Here is a 21,730-nt window from a genome sequence, read left to right as displayed (position 1 = left end):
TACATGGACAAATGGATAATTCTAGCACGATCCAGAACATCAAGAAGTTGTTCTCGCCCACATGAGGAACTTTGGGCTCAAGTTGAACCCCAGGAAAAGTATGCTTTCTCCAGTGCAGAGGATGACTTTTCTAGAAGTCATATGGGATTCTACTATGATGAGGGCGTATCTATCCCCAACACACATTGGGTCAATCCTATCAACATTGAGCAAGATAAAGCTGGGTCTGGGCATCCCCTCCAGTCTCTATGAGAGACTGTTGGAGCTTACGGCAGCAGCAGCCAACGTCATACTGTTGGGCCTATTGCACATGAGACCGTGGCTGAAAAGTTGGGGGTTTCTTCGGCAGAACAAAACCCCTGAGAGTAATCAGTGTCATGTGGCGATGCCTACGTGCTCTGAGAATCTGGAGGTGTCTCCGGTTTCTAGCCTCAGGTCACACTCTAGGGGAGTCTCCTTATTACAAGACGTTAATGACAGATCCCTTCTTCATGGGCTGGGGCTCAGTCTTAGACGTTGTCCAGCTCACGGTCTCTGGACCGGCCTTCATCTAGAGTGGCATATAAATTGCTTAAAAATGTGGGCCATATTCCTAGCATTGAAATTCTTTCTTCTTCAGTTGAGAGGTCACCATGTGTTAGTTGTAACCGATAATACAGCGGTGGTCTCATATCAACTACCAGGGTGGGTTATGTTTGCGCCAGCTGTTCAGGCAGGTGCAACTAATTATTCTCTGGGCAGAGGGAAAGTTTTTGTCAGTGAGTCCAATGTACATTCTGGGCAATCGGATTGTGGGGCAGACATCCTGTTGAGGCAGGAGCTGAGGCCTGAGGATTGGAGACTCCATCCACAGGTGGTGAAGTCCGTATGGAGGAGATACGGCCAAGTGGAAGTGGATGTGTTCGCCTCAGAAGAGACAACACACCACCCGCTGTGGTTTGCCCTCACTCCTCCCGCACCATTAGGGCCGGACGCCATGGTACACACATAGCCGAGGTCATGTCTGTATGCCTTTTCCCCGATCGCTCTGCTCCCACGAGTTCTAGTGAGAGTTCGCCAATACCGTCTAGGTCTGCTGCTAGTAGCACCTTATTGGCCAGCTCAAAGGTCTATGGTTCTCTGGGATAATATCCCTGCTAGACGGCAATCCCTGGTAGATTCCCATTCGCAGGGATCTACTGTCTCAAACCAAAGGGTTGTTTTATCACCCTTGGCCGGAACTATGGACACTGTGGGTCTGGCCAGGCACCGGCTCATAGATTCTGGTCTCTCAACTGAGCAGGGTTGGCTCCTTCTACAATTATGGGCTACGTGGCCAACATTTCGGCTAGCCAAGCCTCTATTGATGGAGCCTCTGTGGGGTAACATCCTCTAACATCGAGGTTTATGAGTGGTGTCAGGCAGCTGAGACCCCTCTGCAAACCACGCATACCTTACTGGAACCTTTCTGTGGTCCTGGAAGGTCTGTCAGGAGCCCCATTTGAGCCCTTAGAGTCAGCCTCAGAGAAGCTTCTGACTCTAAATGTGGCTCTTCTGCTGGCCCTGACATCTCTCAAGCGAGTAGGAGATCTACAAGCTCTCTCTGCTGCCCCTTCCTGTCTTGATTTTGCCCCTTGATTAGGCAAGGCCTTGATCTGTCCTAGGCCGGATTATATTCCTAAAGTGCCTACGTCTGCTGCCCAGCCAGTAGTGTTGCAGGCTTTCTGCCCTCCTTCATTCCTCACACCAGAACAAGAGATATTGTACTGTATTCAATAAAGGCTCTGTACTTATATCCACCACTCCGAACAGTGGCATAAGTCAGAACAGTTCCTGGTCTGCTTTGGCGGTGATAGTAGAGGTGACATTATGTCAAAGCAGAGCATTTCTAATTGGATAGTGGAAGCAATCTCTATCACTTATGAAGCATGTCGTCTTGCTACACCTCTTGGCATAAGGGTTCATTCCACTTAGGGACGTTACCTGCTCGAAGGCTTTATCCAAGGGATTACTCTTACAGGATGTGCCGCACATATTATTTGATATTACAGTTTGGAAATGTATTCCACCATGAGTTCGAGGGTCTTGTAGTAACCCTCGGGCTCGGACCTTTTTTAACAGGCCATACCCTCAGTATGACAGAGTGGGTATTGTCTTTCCCACAGCGTGAAGCTCACGCAACGTTGAGTTCCCTTTGAAAGGGGACATCTGGGTTACATATGTAACCCTGCTCCCTGAGAAGGGAAAGAGAAGTTGCATAGCTTTGCCTGTGAATCGCATCTTCACTTCAGATAATAGTGGCAGATGATGTGGTTTACAGGTGCTGTTTTATAGTCACACAACACGCGAAATGCCATGTCACCTGACCACTGCAGGCCTACAAGTAGGCGTGATTTCATACAAACTTCAGATACCAGATGTACCATTTTAAGGGGAAAATAAGGTCATTTTGAATTTGACGGCAGCTACACATCTTAAAATGGTACATTTCCTCAGTTTAAACATTTGATATGTTTTCTATGTTTGATTGTGAAGAACATATGGGTTTATGAGATTTGCAAATAATTGCATTCTGTTTTTATTTACATTTTACACAGCGTCCCAACTTTTTTGCAATTGGGGTTGTATAACATTTATAAACGTCACTATCTGGTTTCACGCAGAAGAGTATGAGTTCCCCTTTTCAGTCTGTTTCTTCCTGATTCTATCTTAGCAGGTTGTTCCTTAGTAGTATTGCTTCTGGCTTTCTCGTTAATGGTCTATGTCTATAGTTAGCCTTCTTTAAATCTACTTTGTGACGCTGTCTATTGTTAAAGGTTATAAACAAATAGAAATAAACTGAATTATCTCTCATTACAAAAAAAAAACCTGGAGTGTCTCACCATCCACTGCTCTCTTTGGTAACATTGTAGATCAGAGCGCCCTTGCAGAAGCTGAGCTCGTCTGGCCGCATGGCCCGGTAATCATAAAGAGCTTTCACTGTGCTCTGAGGCTGCAGAGGAGGAACATATCATTACAACATCAGGAGCTGTCACAGAGTAAGCTAGACATTTATGTGTACTTTCAACAGTTTTTGAAAGTGTCTCAAATTAAAACACTGAATCGCCCTTTGCCATGTCAAATATGAATGTGCAAGATCACACATTGCAACGCAAAACAGCTGGAGGAGAGAACGCACAGTAATCTAAATACACTCAGACATGACACTGCGTTTCCTCTTTACTAACGATCCATTTCCTATCTGAGAGGCAATGATAGCAAACAAGTACTCTTCCATCTTAGGCTACTGCTAATAATGTAACATAGGGCTTCACCGGATTTCAAAATGTGTGCGCTGCATGACTGTACATACCGGAGATGGTTCAATTTCATTGGCCTCCACATATTGCTTGCTGTCATAAATCGAAGCAGATTTGTCCGTCTGAAACAAAATAAATGAAAAACCATTTGCAGAAAGCTCCATCTTATTATTTCTAGGGCTGCATCGATACCATATTTTTTACACTGAGACATTTTCGGATGCTCATTGATACCGTTATTGATAATGAAATGGGTAACCTACTTAGTATTAATCAATCAGGGGTGTCATGAAATATTAATCTAGCTCTGTTTATTTAGCTCTTGCTGCCATGTGCTGTTAGAAATGAACTTCCCGTGCTGAGTTTCATGTTTAAGATGTAATCACATTTGATATGTATTAACCTTAATGCAGGAGCAAAAAGGACAGGAAGCATGCACACCACAGTGCTCACAGAAGTGAAGTGCTCTCAGGTATGACAGTTTTTCTGTACAGTCACGTCACTGCTCCATGCTTGTGAATACCTTTGTGTGAGCACAATCGTGCTCAGTTTTAATCGCCAGGATCAGTGATACAGCTCTGCTCTTCATTAAGTCACATAGTACCACATGGTATTAGATGTTGGTATGGAAGCATATTTAAAAGTATGAGTAAATAATCACAGTATCGGTCTAATATCTGATACTACTATCTGTATTTCTGCAGCCCTAATTATTACTAACTATATATCTACTGCAGGCTGCAGATATCTTGTTATTTTATTTTGTAAATTTGGTTTTGAAACATGACAGAAGGACTGACCATGCTGAAACGTTCCACTAGCTCTGGTGTGACTGGGTAGCGCAGTTTGGTCTTGCGGTAAAGAGGTTTCTTGCGGAAGTAGTTGACCAGCTCCACCAGACTCTCGAACTCGCTAGAGGAGCCCAACACGTACAGGGATCCTTCTTTGTGGATACGACAGTGCTTGACCATGCCTTCACCTCTGCCACAGAAACCCAGCAGTTTCATTCCCCCTCATTAAACTCAGCCATGCAAACAAATTCAGCTGACACTGAGTTACAGGTGCAAAAATAAGAGCGTACTAAAGCCTCATATGATAAAAGAGTACAAGCGTGTGAGAGTAAAAAGAAGACAGAAGCTAGAAGAGCACCTGAAGGTGATGGCGTAAGAGTCTGACTCTTCCCTCTGTCTTATGAGGAAGGCTCCATCTCGAGGGATCCTCAGTAAGTTGTCTTCTGCCTCACCTCGACTCATGTTACTGTAAAACCACCTGCATAGGAGAAAAGTACAGTATTATCAAACCGCTGCTTTAACAATGAAGACATCTGGAACCATATTTAAATAAGCGCTTATGTGGGGATATGTGAGTAGTCATCCTTGGAACAGTATTTTAGACACAGATGTGTATGTACTGTAGGGAACTATTATACAATTACAGTAAATCTGAAATAGCAAACTGTTGTTTCACAATACAGAAGAGTGCTGGAAAGCTGTACAAACATGTCATGTTACTTATGACCCAGATGTGGTTTGAAGCAGATATTTACAAAAAAAACAGTATAAGTGAGACTTCCATTATTGGTTAGCGATTTTCTCGCTCCAGTGTTAATCGAAAGAAATATATCAGACATTAAACATGTCCTTGGTTGAGCTACTAGATTTGAGGAACATTGTATATTTCATTTTTGGACAAATTATTAGTTTACGCAGGGCACAATTTTCATAGGCTTTTTCTTATCAGTGTCCACAGTAATCACTGACCCCTCATGAAGGTGCATGTTGGGACGCGGCACAAAGTCAGTGAGGCGCAAATTGAAGTCATGGCAACGGAGTGGGTTCTCTCTGTAGTGCTGGATCAGAGCATACACACTAGGGAAATGCAGGTTCTCCGTCAAAAAGAATGCGGCGTGGCCTCCGTCTGAGTATGAGCGGATCCGGCAGTGCTGTACTCTCCCACTACGCCTACGCAACACACAAACACAAATGGTACAATTGCCAAACATCCATCCATCCATTTTCTGTATCGCTTATCCTACATAGGGTCGCGGGGGAGCCTGGAGCCTATCCCAGGGAACTTGGAGCACATGGCAGGGAACACCATGAATGGAGTGCCAACCAATTTCAGGGCACAATCGCACACACATTCTCACACCTAACTACAGACAATTTGGAAATACCCAATTGCTAACTATTTACATTAGAAATGTACAGAACTACACAGAAGTGCCAAAATGGATGACTGTGTCTAGGAAATATTGCTCTGTGTGTGGACCAGTTATGTAAGAGAGGTTAGTTAGGAATATTCACAATATGATTATTCACATACGTTTTTGGATTCCATACAGTTTGGACTATGTTATAGTGAAAGGACTAAAGCAGTTGAATTGACTATTTACCACTTGAATCTGATTCTTTTAATACTGAGCTTGCTGGACATACCAGAAGGACAATGTGCAGTCAGTAACGAAGGTGTCGCTTTCTCGCACCAGAAAAGTTCCATCCCTGCCCCCAGACTCACTACAGTATTCCTGCAGCAGTCTCTCAGCGCTCTGCCTGCCCTCAGCCAGACGCCCGTGGAACCAGGGCTCCGACTGGTGCATATCCATGCTGCCTAAACTCTGACCATGAGAGCAGAGGACACAGTAGCCAATCAGCACACGCTTAGCCCTGACGCAAAATTCACTGAATTCATAGGCTACATTTTTGACTTTGTATTGTACCGATCTCGAGAACAAAGATCATTACATCCTGAATTACCTTCCCAAAGTCCTCATCTGACTCATTCTCCTCTGCATAGTACAGTCTGTTTTTGGAGATCACACAGTAGTGCTTATACCATCTCTAAAAAACAAGTAAACACATTTGTCATACACACTGAAACGATGTAGGAATGAATGTAAATACAGTATACAGTCAACTCTAGAATTATTGGCACCCTTCAAGAGAAAATGCAAAAATGATTGTATAATATAAATCATTATGCACAATGCTCCATATTTCCATTCAAACAACCGGAGGAACTTCCCTCTGATATAAAACATTTAAAATATAAATGTATTTTTCTCAAAAACGTGAGAAAATTATTGTGAAGAGTATTTTATACGAATAAAAACTAATTGCTTTCTTTGATTTTTATTGTTCCCTAATTTAATCTCACTTCTCTTGTTCGTTTAGATTTTTCCTGTTTCCCTAAGGTAGGAATATGTGGTTACAGGTATATAACATTCCCACTCTGTATAAGGACCCAAATGTATCATGTGGTCAGATAAGCTTGTGCACATCAGCAACAGGTTTGTCATCCTCAGGGGCTATTTTGCAGCTGGTGGTCAAGTTGCTGAAAATGTATGTTATCATTACTTCTGTTAAGCGCCAGGATATTTCAGCCATACACCTAGATGCATCTGCCAGGAGGGCAACACTAGGATGTAGATAGGGATTTCAACAAGACAATGACATTCAGTTGTGGAAAATCTCTTGTTGCATCTATCATTCATTTTATATATACATTTTTTATGAAGGGTACCAATCATTCTGGAGTTGAATATATAATCCAGTTCGACACACTTCTGTTCAATCGGAGTAAATTAAACATCATCTGTTAATTTAAGGCAAAGCCATTAAGGTGGTATGAAGGAGATTTTGGAGCACCTCATCTATGGGGTCCCAGATGAAAAGTTCTCCCTGCTTTTCTCCTCTGGACAGGTCTTTGCTTCCAAAGGTCTCACCGATATTCAGCTTTTTATGCTGTTTTAAAGAAGAAGCAGACGAGCGCATGTCAGCCCTAGACAAACCATCACAACCTAGCAGACTACAAAAACAGCTTCTTAATCCCCCAGCCTATAACTACCATGTATTTCCTGTGTCAGTTTATATACGACAGCGGCTGAATGCCTACTGCAGCAAATATAGTTTCCAATGTTGATTTTACTGTATAGCTGCTTAAACAATGGAAACAATGATTTGTTACAGTGTTTGACTAACTTCCTGCTTTCTTTGAATGCTAGTGCTTAAAATGTTTAAATGGGGTCATGAGGAGTTTTATTTGTTTGGAGCTTCAAAACATGGCTAAGGTGCACTCTGGCCATTGTGGAGATCAAAAAAAAAAAGAAAGAAAGAAAGAAAGAAAGAATGAAAGAAAGACAGAAAAGGGGGGAAAAAGGCAACATGAAATAGCAAAACAGAAATCTAAACCACTGATCAGTCAATGACAAAAAATATATATAAAACATACTGCACACGCAAACACACAGAGATTCTTATCAATCATATAGTTTTATTTTTTCAATAGTTTTTGAAACTACAACCATTTTACAATGGACTTTACAAATGACTGATCTGCAGCTTGATTTAAACTCTCTCTCTCTCTCTCTCTCTCTCACACACACTCACACACACTCACACACACACACACACACACACACACACACACACACACACACACACACACACAGAGCAGACGTACACTGCAGGACTGCCCTTTCTCTCACTCACATCTCCTTCTCGTTTTCTCTCTATCTGCTTATCAGCATTTTGTATTTTCTCGGTCCTTATTTCTCTTCTTCCTTCCTCTTTTGCCATTTCCCTTCTTTCATCTGTACTTCTGTCATTTCTGTGTCATTCCTCCATCTCTTTCAGCTCCTTATAAGTAAATGCAAATCTATATTAACTATTAAATTCACCTCATCACTTAAACCGTTAATAAATATATAAAGTCTGCTGAATTGGGATTTCATTTAACCTCTCCTATTCAGTTATTTATCCTAATATACATTATTCAGTGAAACGACAGTGAAACTGACACAAAAAATATGTTGATACAATTGACCTGGAACCTACAGTGAGGGAAAAAAGTATTTGATCCCCTGCTGATTTTGTACGTTTGCCCACTGACAAAGAAATGATCAGTCTATAATTTTAATGGTAGGTTTATTTGAACAGTGAGAGACAGAATAACAACAAGAAAATCCAGAAAAACGCATGTCAAAAATGTTATAAATTGATTTTCATTTTAATGAGTATAAGTATTTGACCCCCAAATAAGTATTTGACCCCCTCTCAATCAGAAAGATTTCTGGCTCCCAGGTGTCTTTTATACAGGTAACGAGCTGAGATTAGGAGCACACTCTTAAAGGGAGTGCTCCTAATATCAGTTTGTTACCTGTATAAAAGACACCTGTCCACAGAAGCAATCAATCAATCAGATTCCAAACTCTCCACCATGGCCAAGACCAAAGAGCTCTCCAAGGATGTCAGGGACAAGAGTGTAGACCTACACAAGTCTGGAATGGGCTACAAGACCATTGCCAAGCAGCTTGGTGAGAAGGGGACAACAGTTGGTGCGATTATTCACAAATGGAAGAAGCACAAAAGAACTGTCAATCTCCCTCGGCCTGGGGCTCCATGCAAGATCTCACCTCGTGGAGTTGCAATGATCATGAGAACAGTGAGGAATCAGCCCAGAACTACACGGGAGGATCTTGTCAATGATCTCAAGGCAGCTGGGACCATAGTCACCAAGAAAACAATTGGTAACACACTACGCCGTGAAGGAATGAAATCCTGCAGCGCCCGCAAGGTCAAGGTGCTCAAGAAAGCACATATACACGCCCGTCTGAAGTTTGCCAATGAACATCTGAATGATTCAGAGGACAACTGGGTGAAAGTGTTGTGGTCAGATGAGACCAAAATGGAGCTCTTTGGCATCAACTCAACTCGTCGTGTTTGGAGGAGGAGGAATTCTGCCTATGACCCTGGAACACCATCCCCACCGTCAAACATGGAGGTGGAAACATTATGCTTTGGGGGTGTTTTTCTGCTAAGGGATACAGGACAACTTCACCGCATCAAAGGGACGATGGACGGGGCCATGTACCGTCAAATCTTGGGTGAGAAAATCCTTCCCTCAGCCAGGGCATTGAAAATGGGTCGTGGATGGGTATTCCAGCATGACAATGACCCAAAACACACGGCCAAGGCAACAAAGGAGTGGCTCAAGAAGAAGCACATTAAGGTCCTGGAGACTGGCTAGGCCACTCCAGACCTTAATCCCATAGAAAATCTGAGGAGGGAGCTGAAGGTTCGAGACGTCAGCCTCGAAACCTTAATGACTTGGAGAAGATCTGCAAAGAGGAGTGGGACAAAATCCCTCCTGAGATGTGTGCAAACCTGGTGGCCAACTACAAGAAACGTCTGACCTCTGTGATTGCCAACAAGGGTTTTGCCACCAAGTACTACGTCATGTTTTGCAGAGGGGTCAAATACTTATTTCCCTCATTAAAATGCAAATCAATTTATAACATTTTTGACATGCGTTTTTCTGGATTTTCTTGTTGCTATTCTGTCTCTCACTGATCAAATAAATCTACCATTAAAATTATAGACTGATCATTTCTTTGTCAGTGGGCAAACGTACAAAATCAGCAGGGGATCAAATACTTTTTTCCCCTCACTGTAATTAAAGCTGACGTCTTCTGCTTTCCTGCTAAAATCCTTATATAGTTATATAGTGAGTACCTTGATGATGATCTTGCCCTTGAGCTGGGTGGGTGAGGGCAGCTGCTCCGCTTCCAGCTCCACTGGGTCAGTGAGCAGCTTGTCCTGGAACACATCTCTGAAGTACTGCGCCATCAGTTTCTGCTGCTTCACATCACAGTGCTCTTCTATGGACAGCACCAAGGGATACCTAACCACAGTCACAAGCTGCATTCACAAATCTGTACACACATCAGCCATCAACGTGACTCCCGAGCATTTGATTGGACCATTTTCATATAATTATTTTGATTAAGATAAACTGGGTGCTGTGAAATAACTCATAGTGCTGTGAAGACGTGAAGAGATTCAGAGGAAATGGCCTGGGTGTAAATATGACACCCATTACTATGTAGCGAACAGAAAATTGCTACAGACTAGTATCCTGTGAATTTTTTGAGTATTCCTGTAATAAGCAGTACACCAACTGTCAACAAGCGAACAGAAAGATACGTCATATTGTTGCCATTGTCACAGTTTGTGAGACGATAGCATCATTTCAACATATCAAAACCCTGTCTGTGGTCCCTCCCCCACACATAAACAAAACATTCATAGAGCAAGCATGGGGCAGAGTGATTCCAGCCCCAGTAGGCGTCTGTTCAAGCTTGCTGTAGTTCCCATTTTTAACACTAGGTGCAATAATAAAGCTAGAAATCTATAAAGGAACCAAATCAATGTAACATCGGCTTATATTTAGGGGAGGAAGTTTAACTTACTCAGATGTTACAAAGGCATGCTCGTTGATAGCCTTCACCACATCTTTAAACTTAATCTTGGTGGTTCTTGTCCATCCGTGGTAAATGATGGGCTCCTCTGGCCCATTCCAGCAGTCCACTGTATTACAGCAAAAATATAGTTAGGAAAGCAGACAGCTAAATGGGCATATATTCTTCCGAACTATAGTAGGCGGTGACAAAGCAGTTACTTTTGACAAGCCATAGTACAAAAACCTCTCTAGAATGTATTCACTTCCCGGGAATGACACTTTGCAGTTTTATTTATTGTATTTGTGTTTCAACTCCCATTTTACTTGATCAGTTATATTCCTAAATGAATAGGATTATTCTAGTTTACTTCCTCCTGCTTGCGCATATTTTCAGAGGATTATTAGGTTGGCCAAAACAACATTTCTGGGTATGGGGTAAGTGTGAAAGACATGAGGAGTCTGGTTTTTGGAGGGTAAAGAACAATAAAAGCAACCTGATCTCATGAAAACTAGGGTAAAGTGATTGGATTCTACTCACTCTGAGGTTTTGTACAAATTAAGTCGTAAGAAACGGTCTGAATATTAACCCTGTCCTTGACCCTAACCACTTCACCGTTTGATATGACACAAGTCATGCAAACTGTTCCAAATTTCAAACGTCCATGCATGTTAATAGATGGTGTGTTTGTGGACCAGGAGTGAGAAGAAAAATTGATTAAACATTAATACTAGCTCGTTTTAATCCATTCTGAAGTAGCTCAAGGATAAAAGACATGGAAAGGAGTTGTGCAAATGCAAAAGACCAAAAAGCATTGAGCTAAGAGTTTGAAATTTTTTTATCACCTTCAAATGACAAATGAGATCAGCACTTCAATGTATTTGTTTTTTAGCTGTTTACTTAATCACACAGATGTTCCTCATCATTAAACTTAACCAAAATTCAACAGGCTAAAAATTAACAATTAAACTTAACCTGCCTCAGTAAACTGTGAAATTGCTGCACGTATGTTACGACTAAATAAAAAAACGTTTAAAAAAAAAACAACAACAAAGCACCTTGAATGAAACATAATATGAGGCTATAACGTAAAATGGCTATAACGTAAAATGGTCATTTCACTCACCAACCACGAGCTTTCAGCTGCTTTCATTCTTAATGCTTCTTCTGCTATGAAACACATGCTTGTTTTGTGCAGACTGCATCGTACCATACTAACTACCAATGTTTCTTTTTTTTATTTCTTTCTCGTTGTTGCTTGTCATTTTTAAGCCAGAATCAGTGCCGAACTACAGCTCCCAGAATACAGCGTGGGCTACAAACATGGCTGCCAAGGACTAGTTGGCAACTCACAGCCATCACAGACACTCTAATGTCCATGTTCACCTGATTACTGATCGCACTCACTATTACACACGTACACTGTACACACTGTATACGAACACCGTGACTCTACTCTCACCTTGATAAGTATACGCTCTTGTGTTGATTTTCACCAGTCGTTCCCAAGCATTTTGAATACTGATCGTTACCCTTGTTCTTGATGATGTTTCTGGTCTCCACGACTTGCTCTTGCCTGACCTAATTCATGCTGTTTGTTGATCGCCTGATCTTTGCCTGCACCTTGACTCCACTTATTTTTGGATCTTGTCTTTGTTTTGATCGCAACATTTATTAAAACCCTGTCCACCTGCACTTGCACCCTCACCTGTGGCTCTCGTGTTCATGAGACATGAACTTGGCACGAAAATGACATTAAAGCTTTTTTCCACATTTAATCTGGCTCTGTTTCCATTCCAGTTATCTAAGGAAAAAGCCTATACGTTGCAATTGAAATCTGTGAATCCAATTATAGATACTGATAAATTTCTGATACTGATAGATAAATTTTAAAATTTAGATCACTTTAAAACTGCCTCAACAGTGCTGTGCCTGAAAACAGCTTTGCACTCCATGCTGTGTAGTGCAGAAGGTTCAGTGCTGCTGTTGCCCCCATTGATGTCATTAGATTCTACACAGAAATAGAGGCCTATGTGTGCTTACATTTTGGTTATCGTTTGAATAGTCGAATATCAAAATCCATGTTGATAATTTTTCATAATCAACATTATTGATTATTCATACAAATCGTTAAAGAAATAACTGGTTTGGTTAAAGTTTTGTTAAAAGGTTGTTTTTTAAAAAAAAATAAAGTCAGTTAGGGGCACTGCATTGTGTCTTTAATGTGCAAAAGGGTCAAGTAAATCAAGTAAAATGAAATCTATAAGGTGTCAGACTATACCTTAGGCTTGTTCTTATTTCCTTATTTGCATGAACAGACTGTCAAAGAATATTCTCCCCTGCCCCTTTCATTTTAATCCCCTTTAGCACTATAAGTAAGAACTTTAGAACTATAAGTAAAGTTATATCATGAAAGCTGGCATATAATAAAGGTGTACTAATGTCACTAACACTCAATGCAGCGGCAGCCCAATCTCAAGCAGCGCACATAGGCTTCTGTAGAAGACTCGCTGCGTAACTGGTCACCAGTCAGATAGCTGTAAAAAACAAAACAAAAAACAAGTGACACACATCACACTCTGCCACAGGAAGTACCTCATAAAAAGCAAGGCACTGTGTATAAATGTGGTTTTGTGAACGCTTCTCAGAGGTCCCCACTCACGTGTTGTGAGATGAGTTGATCCAGTAGTGAGACAGAGGGTTGTTCATGTCCAAGTTAGACAATTCAGAGAACTTCTCGTCCCAAATGGAGTTCTCTTTGGAGAACAGAAAGCTAAGGAACTAGGGGAAAAAAATTTGAAGTTAAGACTTACAAATTCGTGTAAAAGGTACTATAGTGGTATAAATAAACTTAAAGATTTTGTACCTCCCCGACTGTGAATTCTGGATCGTTGGTCTTTCTCATGGTGTCATCGATGAAAGTGGTCATCAGCTCTCGCACCTGGTTTGTGTTGTTAGCCCAAGTCTCCTGCAGAACAAGCATTAAAAATGAATTCTTATTTTAAAATCACATTCACATTAAAATCACAATTAATCTGAAGCGCTTCATGGCCATAGGTTTTGATAGGGAAGGACAACATTAAATAATTACATAGCCTCAAAAAATATGAAGTCAAGAGGCTATCGCACTTGATTTATGCTATAGCTTACTATCTGGTGAGTAAACCTGTAATAGGCAGTTGAGAGTAGGGCTGCAACTAACGATTATTTTCATAATCAATCAGCTGGCTGGGATGGGGGGGGGGGTAAAGTTTTCCTATTTCCTATTTTTGAGGGGGGGGCAAAGTTTCAGTACCATTTTTTTGTTTATTTAAAATAAAACCCACAAACTGAGTGTTACAAATATAAACTTCATACTAAAACTTTAGTCAACTGTTTGTCCAATTATATAAAACAGAAAAGAACACAATACACACACACACACACACACACACACACACACACACACACACACACACACACACCAGAATATATATTATTGTTTTAGGACTGTGGTTTAATTCTGTGCCTTTTTTTTATACCCATAAAAAGCAAAGCATAAATACTTACATATAAGTAACATAATGAGTAAATGTACCAAGCGCAGACCAACTAAACGATAATGCGATTCATTGACAACGATTTTCATAATCAATTATTATCGATTAGCTGTTGCAGCTCTAGTTGAGAGCCAACAAGATGGATTTGAACAAACTAATTATGTACACTAGTTTTCAATGAAAGCAGAGACCAGAAAGTTCAAATGAATTTTTTTTTAAAGAAATTCAATATCAGGTGTGGTTTCACAGGGTGCCAGATGAAAACAGATCAGGCATTATCATTAACTATCCTGTCTTCTGTCCCTTCCCTATGCAAAAGAAAACATTCATAGAGCGAGCATGGGGAAAAGTGATCCCTGCTCTAATGGGCCTCTATTAGTGCTTGCTGCAGTTCCTATTTTTGACCACTAAGTGCAATAATAATTCTATGGAGCTAAATGAGGTGGTGAGTATTCTGCCCCATAATCACTATAAAGTCTATAAAGGTCTATAAAGGCGACCAAATCAATGGAACAGCTTATATCTGTCAAATAGCAATTTATTTTTAAATCACTGGTCACTCAAAAGAGGCAATTAATATTTCAGTGGAATTTAAAACATATGGAGTTGTGAATGAGGACTTTATGAAGATTTAAATAAAGATCATTTATATCATCACGTATATGAAGATTTATTCTTCATACATTATTCTTACTTTTTGCTGATAGAGAAGAAATCGTTGGAAGTCATATAGGAGAACTGCAGAGGAATCTGGCCTTTCTGTGTTACTACAAACACAACATTCCCATTAAAACCACAGACAACACAAGAACTGCAGGCTAATATACAACCAACACACACTTTATTATGATGTTTGGTGAGGAAAATAAAATGAGGGACAGCATCTCACCCCATGATGAAGGCACAGGACTCCCTTTTAAACTCATCCAATATCTAATAAACATATGCAATGCAGTACACATGCTTTAGATCGACACATAAAAGTGCATGGTTTAAAGTGAATGACTTACAAATCAAGTGTCACACTCACCGTCTTCTGGTTTTCAAACATTAACTCATTGTAGAACTTATGAAACTGCTCAAAGTCAAGGATGTCTTTCTTCCCTCCAACGGCCTGGAAACAGGACGCAAATATACAGTCAGTTTGTTCAGGAGTTTAAGATATTTTTGCAAGTCGGCATCAGCGGATTCTGAGATGTTAAGGGTGGCTCCATGCTTTGAATATATGGTGTATTAATACCATGAATCTGTCCTTCAGAAATCGTCCTCCAGGCACTTTAAAGTTGCTCTGATTCAGCAGAGACTTGACTTCCTTCTGAGTGATGCTGTAGAATAAGGCAGCATTTCCTCAGTGCAAATTTTAACATAGAAATCATAAGACAAGAGGGCAATTAAGTGGGAGAATAATACCTGTTTTTCTTGGTCTGATCAATAGAGTACATCTGCTTCCGCAGCCAACTACATGGGAGAAAAAGCTCACCGTCAGTGCATGAACAGAGGCAGTGTGAGTATTTATACTCAGTCTGTATGTGCTACACTCCCTGGCTTTGAATCAGCTAAATCTACAATAGGTCATTTTGCATGCATGCACTTACTACCTGTAGCATATCTGCTGCTGTGTACAACTTTTCATTCTCATTCTCCCACAACCATTAGAAGACCACATGGCAATGGCTGACCAGATATTATCTGACTTGTGAACTATTTTCTGCACAATAATGATACTGACACTTTAGTAAAATGGAGGTGTGACTGGTCCTGGATTCTGAGGTTTTAAACAGCATGGCTGATAATTTAAGAATTGACTGGCAATGAAACATACAACCCAACACCGATGCTGTGGTCTGAAACTGATACTAATTAAGCCCCTACAGCAGAGTTACCCAAACAAGGGGTTTGCAAATCACTAGTGCAGGGGCCGTCAAATGGTGGACCGTGGTCCTGAACGTGACCCAACAAAGTATTTCACTTGCCAAACCCAGCTGTAAAAAAATCCAAAAAAACAAATAAACATACCGTTGAAGAAGCAATCAATGTGTCAAAACAAAAACCTGTCTGTAGTTCAATGATTTCAGTTTCCTAGTCTGTTGCAGCCTATCCAATCGCACGCATTTCTGTAAATTGTTTATGTGCAGGAAGCTCAACGGACCAGAGAGTAACTACAGGAAGAGCAAGAGAAGTCAAAAAGGGATTTTTACTTATTCATTTATTTACCCTTTCTGGTATCATTAGTGAAATGATAACATGACTTGTTAAATGGACAGAGAAGTATGCAAAACAGATATCTGCACTTCTACTCATCGGGACAAGAAAGTCGTTGCAGATTTTACTTTAATACAGGCTTGTCAGATACAGTATGCGTCTTGACAATTCATTATCAAGGGAGTGTACAGGTTGCTCAAGAGGCTTTGCGCAACGCATTTACAGCATCCATTCATTTATAACTGCTTTATACTGCCCAGAGTCACAGTGGTTTAAAAAACTATGTTTTTTTATATATATTTTGGGAAAAAGTGCCAACTAAGTTTGTTAAAAAAAAAAGATCACATATAAAATAATAAGTGTATATAAATAAAAGCTTCCAATTGTCTTAGGGGCAGCTGTGGCTCAGTTGGTAGAGCGGGTCCACTAATCGAAGGGTTGGTGGTTCGATTCCCGGCCCGCATGACTCCACATTCCGAAGTGTCCTTGGGCAAGACACTGAACCCCGAGTTGCTCCCGATGGCAAGTTAGCGCCTTGCATGGCAGCTCTGCTACCATCAGTGTGTGTGTGAATGGGTGAATGAGACACAGTGTAAATCACTTAGCATAAAAGCGCTATATAAGTGCACCATTTATAGCCATGAACTAATCATTAATGGTAAAGCATTAAAAATAGCTGAATACTCCTGGATGTTGGCATTTTAAAATAAACATAATTAAAATCTCAAAGAGAACTTATATAATAATACAAGTTGAAGGGGTTCAACTGAGGGAAAAAAAAGTTCAAGGATAACAACACGAATTTTGCAAGGATGAAGATAAATAGCAAAAAGAGCTACAGTTTTTGATAACAACATCTGATAGTAGAGCATGGTAAGCGTGTCAGTAAGTTACCCAAAATAAGTTGCTGATGTATTTGATACACGTACTAGCACCAGAACCACTAAGATGCCACTAACTAGCATAGTCAGTAGCAATGCTGTGCTGAAAATCTTCAACATTGTCCGCTTAGTGGTGATCCTACGGTGGTCTCTTTTCAATAATGCTCATTAGTAATCACCTGATAAAATGTAGCTACAAGGAAGATGTTCCTTAATGAACTGGCAATTCAGTATAAATGTACACATATAAACATACCTTTCTATAATCTCAGGTGTATAAGCATGCACTGTCTCTTCTCTAAGCAGCTCCAGTCCTTTTAGCCATTTCTCCGCATCTTCTACTGTGTCCACTATAAAACAACACACACAATCACATTCAGATTCATTACAACTCGTTCCACTTATTGATTTGAAATGGCATATAGATGTGCATACATTTCATTGCATGCCACTGTTGTGATGTTAAAATGTCATTCCAGTGCACTGAATATAATAAAACAATAGCATTCAGAAAAAGACGTCAGTGATGTCTGGAGATGATTCGCACAGCCCTGTGTTGAGCGCTGCATTGAGGCCATGAAGACACACTCACCCCCCAGGCTCAGGGTATTAAGGACAAACTGGGAGCCGTAGAAAATCGTGAAACACGTGTTGTCCGCATGCTTGTCCTTGCTGTCCTTAAATCTTTCAAAGTCCTTGGAGTTTTTTCCTCGACGTATCTCACGGATCTCTGACAGGTCCACTACAAAACACCGAGACGGATTTTAGTGAGGATCATAATCACATAGCAAACCGCATACAAACAATAAATTTAACATGCCATCATTTATAACCCTCCCAATTGAATCAAATAAAAACAGCCAATCTATCCAAATTAAAAATGTCCTAATATCCTCTTAGTTAGGAATTCCTAATATCAACTAATTGGAAACATTTAACAGATAAATACTCAATAAAAAAGGCTTGTACTACAGACTAAACATGAGACAGTTATAAGAGGACTCAGTGTATAATTACACACTAGGGACAGAAAACAGGGGTTTAAGGTTTAAGACACATTTAGTGAAGAAGGGAGATAAAAATGTCAAAGTAAATAGATGGCTGAGAACAGACAATGAGAGAGGGTGATGGTGGTAAAGGTGTGAAATTTTAGGTGTTATAACCAACTAATGTGTGTACACCAACTAATACTATAATGACAGCCATTAAACTAAACACACTATCAAAAACAGCGAACAATGATGAGACAAAATACTAAGCTGTGTTTATGGGGTCTCTTTTCTATTTAGCTACAGAAGAAATAATATGAAACTAAACTGAATGAAATTGTCTTATGCTTGATATTAGTAATAGCCCTTGAGGGCAGAGTTTGTGTTGCTCTATGCTTTAACACACCTGATTGAACAAGTCAGTCTAGATACACATCCAGCTAGATAGAATTTCGGTAAGTGTCCTTGCCTGAAAATGAACTATTCTTCTTTACTCTGATCCACACTGCAGCTAAATCAAGACTCAGGTCCAGTTCTAGTTAAGTCCAGGATGAGTTACTCACACACTCCATCCGTTTTGCCAGCAACACGCGTCCACGCCACCTGCTTGGTCTCCATAATGACCTGTACACTCAGCCTCTCCATTTTCTGCCTGTACACCGTCATTATGATGCCACTCTCGAGGTAGCGCTTTATCAGACTTTTCTGATACTCCGTCAGTTCTACGTGTCGCCCTGCCATTTTGGCTTCTGGCACACTCCCTGTTATACACACACACACACACACACACACACACACACACACACACACACACACACACAGATGCATGAGCTCTGTAAATATACATTTAAGACATATACTTACCATGCATTGCTTGCTTTGCAGTTTAAAGACTGATGATGCAAAAAAAAAGGGCAGTTTCTCAGACAATTCTGGGCAATGGGCAGTTCTGAAATATCTGACAAAGCAACACTTAGGGTATGTTACTGAGAGGGAAAAAAAAACCCTAATATTGCATATGCTCTGCATGTATTGTTTTAACATGCCCACTTGTGACATTTTGGCCTTTGTGGCTTGTGAGACTGACGGTAAAGGTAATTTATACCACACACAAAGACAAACTGAAAGGAAGAATATCAGCAGTAGACAGCTAGCTCTTTGTCGGGTATAATTAAACAGTATAATTTTCTTTACTGTGAAAGTTATAAATGTCTGTTTTTCCTAATACTTAACCACGACAGGCAAAGCAGGCAGGGGCGCTGTTCCATACAACAACACACGTTTGCATTGCAAATGAAAGAGAATATCAAACTGTGAAGTCCCATACAGTTGGGGGATTAGAGTCCTTCAGCTTTAGTAAAGCATTAACCCAGTGAATTCAACACTGTGCCTCTAGAAAAAACTCTCCTTGTCAGAGCAAGAGACAGCGAGAGAGAGAGTGAGAGAGCGATAAAGTCAGAGAGAAAAAAACCTGTTAAGAAATATCTTCACATGCGTTTGAGTGCAAAGGTTTCCAACACCCCTCGCCAGTTATGTATCTATTGAAAAAATTCAGTTTTACGAGAAGTTACAGATGAAATGTGGGTGTATTCAGCAACAAGACTACAATCCAAAACACAAGGCAAAAGCAATGAAAAAAAAAGCAGTGCATAAACTCTTATAACAGATATCAGGAAAAAGTGTTTTACAATGTGTGGGAAAAAAAGATTTTTTTTTTTTCTATTAATATCACTAGTAACATAGATAATTCGATTTGGGTTTTGTTTTGTTACTTGCGATAATGAACAAACATCTGGGAAACCTTACACACTAAATGCTACATAATCATTGTTTGACATCATTTTGTTCCAAGCGTGCAAGAACTTATAAAAATAAGTGCACTCAGTTGTACATTAATACGATTAATAGACACAAACCAGTGTCATCAGTGAAGGAGGAAATAGAGTGAGACAGAAAGAATGGACCTGACCTGGGCCTATGTGTGTCCCTTAAACTCCAGTGACTCATCGGCAGAGCCATACTTTCATTATTCTCTGTTGTATTCTCTATGTATGGCAAACTAATTTTTTTTTTAAAAATGAATTTCACTATAGTTACTGGATAATTTGTAGTAGTTACTGAATAATACGCTTTAAGATAAAACACTGTTTAATAAACCAGGAGTTTAGGGGCTTTTTGCTAAAACCCAAGCATCTCCCCTATGCTATCGATGCCACTATTTTCTGCACAATATATACATATATGCCATTTTTTTTGCAGCCAATAACTTTTTAAACTGCAACATAAATTGCACAAACCAATGCAGCACATCTAATAAATGAATAGTAATACAACTAAATCTTCAAAATGAACAATAATACTGTATTTGGGCTACTCATTAGAGCCGTAGGCACAGCAAGTCGTGCTGCTGACACACAGCTCCAGGGTCCCGGGTTCGATCCTGAGTTCGGGTTACTGTCTGTGTGCGGGTTCTAAGCATGTTCTCCACATGCCGGTAGATTGATCGGCTACTCTAAAACCTAGGTTTGAACGAATGTCTGAGTGTGTGTATCTGCCTCAGGCCTAATGTTCCTGGGGTAAATCCTGGATGCACCACGACCCTGACCTGGATATTTCACTAATTGAAAAGTGAGTGAGTGACTGATTTGAGCCATCGAGGTTTTGATTTCTGAAATTTCCAATGGTTCAAGTTCCGAGTCAAACCAGTCAAAAAATTTAGCTTATAATTGTAGTTATGATTTCCGCTACTGCATTAGGAGGGGGGAGGGGGGGGGGGGGAGTAGTGCTTCACTGACTTCACTTTGAAAACCACAGCCCTATATAGTTAACAGAGGAGATATGCGGGATACTTCCAGTTAAACACACCACACTGTGCTTAAAAAAAAAAAAAAGGCCTACAAACAGTACATCTGTGCAAAAAAGAACTGCTCATTCTGGTGTCCATATAACAAGGAAACACAGCGAAATCTAATCACACAGGACAAGTGTGGGTGAGTTTAGGTGCATAAGGATCAGTTATGGCAATGACTTGTGTATTATGAGCCCAACTGTCATTTCTTTTGGGATGCTTGTGCAGCATTTTAATTGTGAATAGCTCCCCGTTATACCTGAGATCAGGTGCCATCAGATTTGAGCTGTGGCCGTGTTCAGAGTTTAGACTTAAGCCTTATTCAGACGGGATTAATTGTGCATGGGATCTCTAGGATTGTGGTCCTGTCCGAATCCCTCATGTCGGTCATCTTTTCCAGGCTGTGTGTGCATGCATCTTAAAAGATGATGCATTTGAATGTGTATAAAAAGGACCAATAGAAATAACTCCAGATATATTTCATATCCCATGCAAATGAACACCTTAGATGATTTTCCTCCAAGACATCACACTGTCTTGGAGCTTACTGTGTACAGTACCCACTTTGTTTAATGCGATGTTTTTTGTTTTGTAGGTTTTTTTTGTTTGTTTGTTTAAAAAAAAAAAGATTTTAAACTCAATTTCTTCCATGATATTTAGTGTCTCCGATGAAAGTGTTAAGTAAAAGGAAACCAGAACCGGCTTTAAGGTCATGAATGTTCTCTGAACCGCTTTCCATAACATCTTATACACCTC

The 21,730-nt window shown here is 40.3% G+C and overlaps 1 protein-coding gene across 1 annotated transcript in view; it reads right to left on the bottom strand.

Annotated features, from left to right (window-relative positions):
* Positions 1-21,730, bottom strand: part of plcg2 (phospholipase C, gamma 2) — a 32,958-nt gene that overhangs the window by 10,715 nt on the left and 513 nt on the right. Inside the window, exons 2-22 of the mRNA XM_017465551.3 lie at positions 18,690-18,887; positions 17,730-17,879; positions 17,394-17,487; positions 15,465-15,512; positions 15,295-15,379; positions 15,085-15,168; positions 14,944-14,987; positions 14,749-14,821; positions 13,382-13,483; positions 13,178-13,296; positions 12,967-13,052; positions 10,528-10,645; positions 9,791-9,959; positions 6,926-7,021; positions 6,035-6,118; positions 5,717-5,895; positions 5,039-5,239; positions 4,428-4,547; positions 4,079-4,259; positions 3,332-3,400; positions 2,862-2,971 (exon numbers count right to left, since the gene is read on the bottom strand). Coding sequence (XP_017321040.1) covers positions 2,862-2,971; positions 3,332-3,400; positions 4,079-4,259; positions 4,428-4,547; positions 5,039-5,239; positions 5,717-5,895; positions 6,035-6,118; positions 6,926-7,021; positions 9,791-9,959; positions 10,528-10,645; positions 12,967-13,052; positions 13,178-13,296; positions 13,382-13,483; positions 14,749-14,821; positions 14,944-14,987; positions 15,085-15,168; positions 15,295-15,379; positions 15,465-15,512; positions 17,394-17,487; positions 17,730-17,879; positions 18,690-18,867 — 2,390 coding nt within the window. The 5' untranslated portion in view covers positions 18,868-18,887. The remainder of the gene's footprint in view (positions 1-2,861; positions 2,972-3,331; positions 3,401-4,078; positions 4,260-4,427; positions 4,548-5,038; positions 5,240-5,716; positions 5,896-6,034; positions 6,119-6,925; positions 7,022-9,790; positions 9,960-10,527; positions 10,646-12,966; positions 13,053-13,177; positions 13,297-13,381; positions 13,484-14,748; positions 14,822-14,943; positions 14,988-15,084; positions 15,169-15,294; positions 15,380-15,464; positions 15,513-17,393; positions 17,488-17,729; positions 17,880-18,689; positions 18,888-21,730) is intronic.

This window comes from Ictalurus punctatus, chromosome 4 (genome assembly GCF_001660625.3).
Source record: "Ictalurus punctatus breed USDA103 chromosome 4, Coco_2.0, whole genome shotgun sequence".
NCBI lineage: Eukaryota > Metazoa > Chordata > Actinopteri > Siluriformes > Ictaluridae > Ictalurus > Ictalurus punctatus.
Note: the sequence above shows the minus strand (reverse complement) of the source record. Positions and strands in the feature narration are given on the sequence as shown.